This window comes from Euwallacea fornicatus, chromosome 23 (genome assembly GCF_040115645.1).
Source record: "Euwallacea fornicatus isolate EFF26 chromosome 23, ASM4011564v1, whole genome shotgun sequence".
Lineage (NCBI taxonomy): Eukaryota > Metazoa > Arthropoda > Insecta > Coleoptera > Curculionidae > Euwallacea > Euwallacea fornicatus.
The window spans coordinates 3,497,650-3,509,758 of NC_089563.1; the positions used below are offsets into that span (position 1 = coordinate 3,497,650).

At 34.2% G+C, this 12,109-nt stretch overlaps 1 protein-coding gene across 13 annotated transcripts in view; it reads left to right on the forward strand.

The window, feature by feature from the left end:
• mmd (mind-meld) overlaps positions 1 to 12,109 on the forward strand; it is a 341,450-nt gene that overhangs the window by 252,130 nt on the left and 77,211 nt on the right. For 11 of the 13 annotated variants that reach the window (XM_066295889.1, XM_066295897.1, XM_066295893.1 and 8 more), the window contains exons 3-4: positions 1,847 to 2,016; positions 11,214 to 11,264. In XM_066295889.1, the coding sequence (XP_066151986.1) occupies positions 1,847 to 2,016; positions 11,214 to 11,264 (221 nt within the window). The remainder of the gene's footprint in view (positions 1 to 1,846; positions 2,017 to 11,213; positions 11,265 to 12,109) is intronic. The other 2 variants (XM_066295888.1, XM_066295892.1) reach the window with 1 other exon arrangement.

Sequence of the window (12,109 nt, forward strand, 5' to 3'; positions counted from 1 at the left end):
TGAGGACGGGCCAAATAGAAACAATTATTCCGAGGGCTAATGCACGTGGCTCTATTAAAATAATGTGTGTTTTCCAACACGACTTCTTGGGAAAATATGAACTGGAAATGAATGAATTTCCTCTAACCCAAAAAATGGTCACAGAAGATTACGTTTTCATGTCGAGAAACTTTCCACATTGCAGTGGACACAGAATTCTAGGACTGAGCGTGACGGTCACTTTAGTGTGCGCACACTGATTACTTTTTCATGTATTAAATTTTGAGCTCTACTGGAGTGGAGCATGAGTGTCGTTATAATGTGAAGCGACCTTTAAACTGGAAATGTTTGCCATTTTAAGCGACTTTCTAACTCGGATAGTTACCGAGGTCTCTGTTTGAGTATCCAGGAAACCTCACCCTATACCCCGTATAATCCGAACCTCGTTTCAAATCGATTATGCGGAGGATCGTTCTTTTATTTCGGATTAATACTGACATCCCTAGCCCTAGCATGTAGCTGCTTAAAACGCAAGAAGACGTATAAAACATAAGACAGCTGATTGATGCGTTACAATAACAACAAGCAACTTGTAATTACCTATTAAAATTATTTATAACTGAATATGTATCACGTGTGTATAGTATAGCTTACTTGTAGCTTGACCTGTACCTATTAACTAATAAGTCTTCACAAACGCATCTTTTCAGACTTAAATCCATTCCGCTTAAGCTTTAAATTAAGTTTTTTGTACCTGAAAGAAATATACGACACATCTTTTACACTCAAAAACTTCTAGAGTCCTATTCTAAATTCAAAAGTTCCATCGCTCTTCTTACTGCAGCGAATTTTGAATCCGAATTTAAAGTCGGCGATATAAAAGTTAGTTGCATTTAAAGGCAAACGCTTCCAATTTGCAAGAAAACCGCATAAATATTAGGTTTAATCTGGTAAACCATCCGCTAACCGGAATTTATTCCTTCTTGTCAACTATACCTAATGTGTAAAATTCAACCCGCGTGCAACCAAGCTTCTGGGGCTAGATTTCCGAATATTTCCTACGTTTCCTATATTAGGATATTCCCCGGAAATTACCTCAAAATGACCTTTCAGATTAACTCACTTCTGAGTTTTACCCACAAACAGTAACGCCGAGTAAATTTTTGTAATTTTTTAAATTATTTTGAATATATCAACTATACAACTTTTCTATTCCACCCCAAGTTTGTGCGGAGATATGCAAGGGTTTGGATTATAATTTGAATCTCGAAAACGAAAAGATATAAGAAAAAATATCAATTCAAAAAATCTTAATGATCAGAATCTTTCTACTACGAACTAGACTGAATGCCAATTCAACATTCTCGTAAATGACTATATAAATGAAATAAATCCTGAAATACATTTATAGTAACTTTTACTTCTAGTTTGACCCAAAAATCTTTAAAGCCCGTTTTGTATTTAACGTAATCTATAGATAGTTCATTTTCAGTGTATGTTATAAAAGGGTCAAAGGCACGACGTACCGTTGTGATACGCTCATAGTCAGTCCTATCGTGTATATTAGAATTCCCTGCAATACTCTTTGGTGGTATTAGAATTATCAATATGTGTGTGTATATATGTTTATATAAACAGTTGTAAAATCGGTGAAATGGTATGTTTCACCGAGATTTTATTATCTATGAAAGTAATTTTCCACCTAACAGTGGGTAAAACAACATGTTAAGAAGAAAATACGTATTGTTAAATTCAGTGAACCAACAATTATCCATTCTTTAGAGGCATCAAAAATTAAGAGATAGCCATAAATAATGATTTTATTGTATATACTTTTTGAATTAATAGTGCATCGTTTTGATTGTAGGTGAGGTGGAACGGTTGCTCCGCGAATACACCCAAAATCAGGAAATGGTACGAAACATCGGCTCCCACTACTACCAAATCATTTATCCGGTGCAGCTGCGACAGCACAAGAAGATGGGTATCAGCACCAGGGAGATCGGGTCGTCAAAGGTACGCAAAGCCAGGAGTTCGGTATGTCCATGCACATTTCATCCCATTTCGACACCACTATTTTAAATATAATTTTCTGCATGCTGGGCGATGGTAGAAGATTTAATCAAGGGTAAATTTTTATTAATAACTCAAAAGAAAGTTGCTAATGGATCTCTAAAATGTCCAGTGATTAAAATGGTCTCTAATAAAAAGACTTTAGACACAGATTAGATCTGTTTAAGCCGCACTACGCGATCTGCAATTTGAGACAGGGACGCTTCAACTGGTAATCACAAATAACCAAATATACGAGTATTAAGAGTCCTTTGGCCCTTATGCTCTTATCTCGATTCCCTTTTAGCTATCTACCTTTCGATATCCACCAGCGGCTTTAATTACTACGTAGAAACTCGATGGCAAATTACAATTTTAGAGGTACCTATATTGCTTATTATTTGTATTTTACAACCGGTCCAATGAATGTTGATAAGAGGAGAAATTTTGTTTTGATTAATTTTGATGCTCCAAAGTGAGATTTGTCGATTTAAAATTGAAAATTTCAGATCTCTTCTATAAATGAGCGAGTAAGTTGTTTGATGCAGTTTCAAGAGTTGTTTCCCGCCAGTATTTAATTTATCTTAAATGAAATTCAATAACCGATTCATTGGTATTCATACCCACCAACGCTATACAGAGTGTAAAATATGACGATCACATTAGTTCAGGTGTTGCAACAAGAAAATACATGCAATATTTTACTTTTTCTTCGATTTCACTAATATAAAAAAGAACAAATGGAACAAAAATTTCAGCAAAGAAAGTGATTTCTAATTTCTAATCTAATTTAATCGATTTTTATTAGTGGCATAAAATAAACTACGAGTAGACCGTAAGAAACGATATTGGAATATTGATATATGTATATATAGGTGCAGCTTTTGAAACGGTAGTATTTTCCACATTTATGAAATTCTCTTGACAGGCCTGACTAAGAAAAACTAGCACCTAAGATAACTTGCGTGATCAATACATATTGGAAAGTAGTTTTATCTTACTCCCATATGCGCCTCTCAACTTCAAATCGTCGTAATTGAGGGCCACTGCTTCTATTATAAAATATAAAAATAAGTTAACGTTCTCTTCAAAGGAATCTAAGGGTCAAATCAAACATTAAACATGGCTATATTTGCGATTCCTCTACTTAATTAAAAATTAAAATGGTTTGCGAGAGTGATGTACCTTCATGTAAATTTAACGAAACAAACCTTGCTTTGTACGCCTTGGAAGTCCTGGTTTCGGAAAATTTGGAAACACAATTAGGAATAAATTACAAATATGTATTAGTTTTTGTTCAAATCTAAATGTAAATTAACCGTGGATCCATCTTGCTGCGATTCAATTCAAGTATGTTAATTTAGGGGACAAATGCCGATTTATTTTGCCGACTTTCGAATGCGAATAATTGCGAGGAAGGCAAATCTTTAATCTAAATTAATTAGAGACCGCTTTGTCCTGTCGTGACCCAATTACAAATTAAAATGCTTAATCTTTACAGGAATAAATTTAAATAATTTGTTTTTAATACAGCAATGAACCCTTCACGCCGTGAAATTGCGAGCCCTAAGAATTTAAAATTTTTAATCAAAAATTTAATCTTGGAAGGCATGACCTCATTGTTCCTTTGATTATTTCTCAGTTCTTTGCTAATTTTGCACTTCACGAGGTGGTAACGTTGCTGCATTTTATATGCGTGCAAGAAAGTTCCTTTGAGAAACGAATACCCCAAAACTCAACCCAAAACCTGTCTTAAATGAGTTTAGAATTCTTTTTACATGAAATACTTGAAACTGTAAGTTGAACTTGATTTAATTCTTTTATTGTATTCAATTCATTATTGGATTGGTTGAACAGTTATGTTTGCAGACAGCAAACAATTTTGATTATTGAACACATTGGACAATGCTGTTTACTATGTTCAACTTGTTAGTATGACCGGTATTCAAGTCCTGGAAGAAGATGTTTTTTCTGTTATAATAACAAGCAATTCGAGTAGATTGTTGATTCAACATTCAGATATATCGAAAACTACTTTTCCCGCTACGCCTGAATTCGAATTAAGCGTTTAAAATAAGGCGCAAAGAAAAAGAATTCAAAAAGAAGAAAACCACTATTATCTACCAGCGAGTTAAATGTTTGAAAAAAGTATGTAAAAATGTAAAAAAGTGCCTCGTTCTAAAGCGGTTATAAACTTTGAAAGGGCGCAATTCGCCAAAGCTATTCGAAATTATGCCGTCACGGAATACCCGTTTTCCGCTTCCGGCCTCTTGCAATTTATTATTAGAAAGCCTTATCTAACGTCCAAAGTTGGTCCTAAGTTGGTTGAAGTTACATTAAATTATTTTTAGAGTGATAGTGTTGAGGTTTATGGGCCAAAAGTCATCTAAGAGATAACGAGGGGACACTGCACCGGGATAGTCAAGAAAACTCGATTTCAAGTCTTTTGAAATATTTAAGAAATGTATTATTTACCAGTTTTTAGCCATTTCCAAGTAGTCTGAAATACACGAAATTTACAGGTTTGAATAGCATTGTTATCAAAATAAAACAAAAAAGTTTACGTGAACTCAGGTGTCAGAGTAAAAAAAGATATAACAGAACGTCAAAATTTATATCGCAAATATTACAATTTAAAGATATTTTCTTATAAAACTTAATCATTCCTCAAGCTACTGGAAACTGTATTACGCCAAACAACAGAAAAATAAACCAGTATCAGATTTTCACTCCCCCATGCCCTTTTCTGCATGAGAAGCGAGAAATTCATATTCGATTCTAACCCCAGGATTTTGCTTAATATCGATCTAACGATAGCGGTGAGCTTATGGATTCACATAATTCAGATTTAATTTTCTAAATTGATTCGTTAAATATAAATCCAAATTATAATTCCTTTAGGGCCTAAGATAAATTATTGTTCACTATCAAAACCGCTTGACCCAGTGCTGTCCAAAATATTACATAATATTTAAGGAAATGGAAATTTCGGTTAAGGAAATGGAATTTTCTTCAAATTTCATTATTTCCGGTATAATGTAGTTGCAAAAAAATGCTGTCATCTAATACTGATTGATTGCTGTTTGATTTCCCCGGGGATTGGGATAGGAATATCGAAAACCTCCTTTCAAATATGTATCCGAATAATAATGTAGACTGAACAGAAGAGAGTCCTGGAAAACAACTTTGATCGATTTCCATCCATATTCTTTTATCTTTATAACGTTATACTTTTATGTCGGCCAAAGGGCAATTGGTCTTCAAGGAATTAAAATATAGGGCTATGTTCTATTTTTAGAAATCATCGTTTATTGAGTCAACTCTGATATCGCCGTTAAGACGTGAGGGTTTTATCGCTCTCACAAAGGCTCAAACTCATCTTCTAGATTGCGAATATACTGTATATTCTCGACTAAACATATTAAATTAAACATACAAAATGCTGGAAAAATGTAAATAGTGGGTGGTCAAAATATGATTTTACATATGTAGATGCCAGTCATATGTCCGGACAAAATCACTGTATTAGGTTGACAGAAAAATCAAGGAGAATTAACAGACATTCGCGCTAATAGGTAAATTTATATTATATGTTTGAGGCAGCTTTTTCATTTTTTTCTATATCGTTGTTTGAGAATCACGCCTCAGTCACAAGTAGGAGTTATTAGAGCAGTGTAATTGTACATAATTCACAGTTAACACTAAATGATAATAACACTCACTCTTTACTAAGTGCTCAGATAAGAAATCCTCATTAACATTTCATTGGTAAACCTTTTACCATTTTATACAACCCAGGAAAAAATATTAGAATCAGCGGTAAAATGATTCTATCTCACATACCTGACAGCTGAATATAGCACTTTACTACTACACCACACGTATGTGATAAAATTTTTGTCGCATACTAATCCAAGTAGCACGTGGCAATGCCTAAACTTCTTGCCATTGACATGCATGCGGTAAAAGTTTTTACCGTACGTGTGGGTATTAAAATCTTTGCACATACAACATGTAAATGCACGTTAATGTTTAATGGTGAAAAACATTGCATCTAACAGGAGCAAAAGTGCCTTTATTGTGTCGTGTTAACTCTTTCATTTCCTAAGTTTCAATAAGATTCCCCTTAAGTCGAAAGACTGAAGCAATACAGTTTTCCATCTGAGTCCTTGTGTGTATATCCCAGGTAGTCTCGTCCTCCTAGATCGTTTGCAGCAACCATGAGTATCAACGTAGCAGAAGACTCGTTATAATGAGATTAAATGGCCCATTGTAAATTGATGGATAAACTATCAGAATCTGCTGCAGAAGTAATTTATGTAGTTTCGCAATTGAAGGTATAATGTCAGTTTCTACGCTCGGCCTAGGGTTTTTAATCGAGTTAAATTACCACACTACTACAAGCCTCTTTCACGTTCCAGAGACTATTTTTTAGGTTCCATACGATATTTTACCGACATATTAAGTTTTTTGAGCGTATTTCATGTTTAATATATCTGGATCTTCGCAGAATCTCCAATTAGGTTTGTCTAGAGACTCCACGATTTTGTCATTAATTTTGCGATCGCCCTTGAAAAACCTGTAAAAGGGAACTAACGAATAAGTGAGTGAACGACCCTTAAAACCGAAGTTAAACTTTTCTTTTTAAACCGTATTATTCAGTGGCGGTGGTTTATCAACGGATCTGAACAGCCACTCTAGGCAGTAGTGGGCGATATAAATAAAGAGCCAAGAGCGGAGCACAATGGGCCCATCACAAAGACGGCCCCTGTGTGTGAGCGCCAGAAAAAGCGGAGCATCTAAGTAGGCTGCTTCGCTAGGCGGGAACAAAAGACTGCTACACACCGGCCATTGTTCTGCAGATTCTCTCTTGTTTTTAGTTTCAGATATATTATCCTGGCTGGCACCGGATTTTCGTTATTATCATTTTTTTAATTCCGATTGTTTCGGGTCGGGCTAAGTAAAAATGGGGCTCTGCATGGTTAAAATTGGTTTTTGTGTGCTATCATCGTATTTGTAAGAGTTATTTTCCACAGAAAATGTATAGGTTAGATCATAAGTAGTTAATTGCGGTACCGGAAAAAAATAATCAAAATGACTTTTTTGAATCGAAAAAGATCGATACTGCTTAAACGTCGATTTGATAATAATATAATGAGGAGGTCACATATGTACATATATTCCGTCTATATGAGCCGAATATTTAATTTTTTCTTTTATTCTACTTAAGAGTAATCATATAAAACTATTTGTTAATATATTTTTTATAATAATTATTATGTAAGAAATGTTAAAAAAAGTAGTTAAAGCATCCTAGAAATACAATTAAACTAGACAATTTCATATGCGAAATATACGTTCGTATGTCTTTGATAATACTCATAGAATTAAATGGAACGATACTGGCATCGTGACTAAGGAACCATTATCAAAGGAGAACAAAATTAAAGAAAATGCATATATTTACTTGGAAACTTGCATATTTCTCTGCCAATTTCCCTGCAATGTTTCCAGAAAACTCTCTAAGGTATTTGAATATGTCACAAATATGGTAGTTGGAGAACATTACCATCTTCAACTCAAGGTGACATGCCAGCATAGCGGAACTGTTAGAATGCATTGCAACGAGTTTCTACTGCTACTGAACCTCAATATCCATTTTTGCCCAAAGATATTTGATCTTAATAATCCCTTTATTGGAGCAAGTTGATAGAATCCGTTAATCAAGACAACATGCACATGTTAAATTCATTTTCATCTATTCATTCATCAATATCGTCAAATATTTACAACGGAAAGTTATTATTGTTTTCTTCGCCCTGAATATCGTTTGATATATAGAATTTTTAATCATGCACGGCATAGTATTCCCCAACTATTTCAATAACCAGTGCGCTTTGAAGTTATTTTGAAGGTCAGCCATTTTAGGACTGGACCAAAGTCGAATATTCAACTTTCCGTATTTGTCAAATCTACCACTTTCGGATCGTACATTCATAAATACTTTGCAGGAAATCGGCTTTACAGTCGCTACCGCTCCTGCTGCAACTATCGGAAACTGAATTTAACTTTTCAAAGTTGGACGATCCGAACTCTCGAAACTTCGCCGTAATTTGTTTACCAGTTGTATGAGCAACTTGAAAATATCGAAAAACTTTCCAGTTTGCCCTGTGTTAATGACTAAGTTGGTTATTTTGCGAAGCTCGAATGGTTTATTACGGTAACATCTGCCCCTGGGGATGTTTTCGAGCGATGGGAGGGGGAAAGATTTCAGTTGATGTTCTCTATCTTTAAATGGAGACTGGTACTATTAAAATGATTGCGCCATGAGGTATAATATTAATAAGATATCAATCTACTTCACGTTTCTAATTTGAGTGTCTGGAATTAATAGTAAGTGTTTTGAATAACTTGAGAAATGCAAAAAATTACAATTCCGTAATACGTCCTAAACAAAAAGAGAAAAACTATTATGAGCTTCACATCAGTAATTCTATTCACATTTTACACATCTTAGAAATAGGTTAGACACTCTGATCATTGCTGGTGGGCTGTTAAAAGTTTGTGGCTAGTGAAATGAGACTCTACCCATTTCAAAAGAAGTAAAAACCCATTACAAAACCTTCCCAATTTCCGTGGGAAACTTCCCTAAAATTCAAACTTATTCAGAGCCGGTAGGCAATAAATCTACTATAATTTCGGTATTTTAATAAACATAACGTATGGGAAAAAGTGGAGTCTAATAATTTATGGCCAACGGCTTTGCTTTACCGCCAGAGTTGTTTCAGACTGCCTAATTTTATCTTTCCCATATTTATGATTCCCTCCGTTCTGGAAAGCTTCTTCGAACTTTATAACCATCTTTCTAGTCTGAAGATTTGTGCGTTTAACTTTGGTGCTTAGTTGTACGGCTTTTGTTTACCTTTTAGGATTTGAATAAGTATAATTGGACAAACGAGAATTCTCAGATTTATCGCTAAAAATGATGTCGAATCGAACATTGCTGTACATGAAACTATACTCCGTTTAGCAATAGTATAACGGTGGTCATTAGAGATCAGGCAGCAAATTACATTTAGTTATTTGGCTCCAATTTTGGTTGACAGTCATTAATTAATGGGCACTATTTCACATAATAATTTACAAGTATTTATAACTCAATTAAAATGTAATATCTTTATTTTCCGATGTAGTATAAAATATGTAATATTTTTTTACACGAGGTATAGAATAACAACTTTCGTAAATCTATTTTAGCGGAGTACTCGTCAATTATGTGTTGCTTTAATAATTCCAAGCGATTCGACATAACAAAGACATTCTAATTTGTTCAAGTGCAAAATTTCGCTATTTTTCTCATAATTTTCCTATTTACGAGATTTGAATGCCCAGCATCAGATTTCCGTAGGTCACCCAGGTATCTGGCTCCTCTGACATTCATCGCCATTAATCGAGATTTACAACCTGTGTAGCAGCACAACCGAAACCAATCGCACATTTAGAATTTCCTACGCCACTGATCGGCCCCCTTTCATCCTCCAATCCACAACGTTCCTCTTTAGATTAACCCCTCGTCGCATCTCACACCCTCGACGGAATAGAAATTGTGAGCAATAATTGAGTAAAATGTCAATTGTTAGTGAGTTTTTCTATGCAAAGTTAAGCAACACTGATTTATAAACAAACACAGTTTTACGTTGGATTAACAAGTCAATCAATCCCAATTTTATGCTTTATAGTAAATTGTACAAACATTCACTTGAACTCTAGACCTAAAATGAAATTTAATATTCAGAGGTTATTATGTTGTGTGTACAATATGGTGCCATTTTGGCTTTATCGGAAAAGTCTTTTAAAAGTCCTTACTTTTTAAATAAATGAAAAATGCAGTTTTCCATCCATCACATTTACGATGCGAAGATGTAAAGTTTAAAATGGAATTCTTTTTTGAAATAAGGACAAATATTTGATTTTATAAATAATTTGAAGTTGCAATGTAATATTTTGCTTGTAGCAACAACACATTATCTTATCATTATACATATTTTCATGTCCTAATTGTTTGAGTCTATTTACTAGCGGCAACGGTTTACTGGTTTTATAGAATTAATTCAAGTAAGTAGCTCTGCGAAGAAATTATTTTTCTTATCTCGGGTTAGATAGCTCTATGTCAGCAATAATGAAAATGTATTAATTCAGTGAAACTAGAGAAAAATTTTACTTGTAGATGTAGTAACCACGAAATTTTATTACTCCTAATGCACCAAAGACCTTCACAGTTATTAGACTACTACCTGTAATCATAATGGCAATATTAATGACTACTCTTCCATTAGATTGGTTTATATTATAATTAGAAATTTACGTCCAATAATGAGAAAAGTTTCGCATGTCTTAATCACATGGCTCCTAATTTAATATACTATCTAATTTTTTCTTGCTTAAGCGCATTTTGGCATTTGTTATCTAAAATAAAGTTTCATACGACAATTTTAAGCAATAATAAAACATTAAACCACGAATTAAGAAAAGCTGTTCGCAACCACTTTGACAAAGTAAAAATGTAAAAATATTTGCAGGGTCCTGTCCAATATCAGATCTTTCTAAGATATGTTACAAAGCAATTTAGGATATTAGTTGGTAAATATTAGGTTGAGACACTCACGTCTGAAAACCTCATGAGCTAAGTGTCATGTGATCATAAAAGTGTATGATAATAATTTTGCTATATTTTTTAACGCATTCCGTAACTTTGAAAAATTGATTATTGGAAGCATGAAACAACTTTCGAATGCTGACAGCAATTTGTAAATCCTTGAAACCCTCCATGTATCTTATCATCGCCTCATTACACGCCGACCTTACATCACGAACTTCCAAATTATTTGAACATCTTTTTTCCATTCGGACTGATTTCTTTTTTGCATTGATTTAATCTTGTAGACTCCAGTACACCCAATTTCATTTCGCTTTCATCGCACCATTTTCCTTCGTCTTGCGCTCTGTAGATACAACGAACGCAAACGTCAACTTTCTTAGCGTTAATAATTAGGTTTTAAAGAATTGCTTTGAATGCTCGTTGAAAAAGTTCCTTTTTGTTCGACATGCATGAAGAGCGTTCGTTAAATTTTTTGCTTCGAGTCAGTCAAAGAACATCAGTAATCTTGTGTTTTCTGTTTCAGAGAGGACAAAGCGAAAGAGGGGGTTATACTGGCAGGGAACGACCAAGCAAGGTAGATATTAGTATAAGCAAAATTTAATACCCTCATCATCCCTTATCTCTGATTAAGTCAAAAGGGGAATATATAAGACGCTCAATATTTCGATGAGCTTGCACTTGCCTTATTCATCCTTAATATGCCCATTAGAGGCGAATTCCAACGGAGGATGTAGGCTGATAAAGCCCTATCTTGTTCGCGCCTAGTTAGGGGATTTCCTTTGATGCACCGAACCTATTAGTTATTCTATTTACCATCTGACTTAGTTCGGCTAGTAATTAGTTTACTGACAGGTAAAGGCATTGATTTCCCCTTTTCCGGTTAGGAAAAAAATTCTCATTAGAAACATAACAGCACAAACCTTTCACTGGCGAAAATATGTATATCCCACGATCTAGTTGAAAGCATATTGATCTTTCTACTCTTCTGACGAGGACACTTATATTCTTACATAAACAGTTACATTTGAAAGTAACTAACCTTAAAACTTTATAACAATAGTAAAATTGTTGTATACAATATTCATGAAGTTTTCCGGGGCTTATTAGCATGCTAATATTGAATCCTCCTGACTCATTAATTACTGGCAATGGACACTAAATTACGCTGCAATTACAACAAAATTTATTAACTTATTAAGCGCATAATTGCTGCAATGCAATGAATTGTTTTGTTAGAAATTTGAAGATCATTCTGACGAAATTTAGTTCACTACCACCAGGACTATATAAAATATTTGCTGGCAGCGACTGTTCGCGAAGAATGTCCGGTCTGCAGGTAAAAATTTAATGAATCTAACGAAAGTGATTTAGGTTAGCAAATCTTGGGATAATGTTATTTTTATGGAGTTACTGATCTAA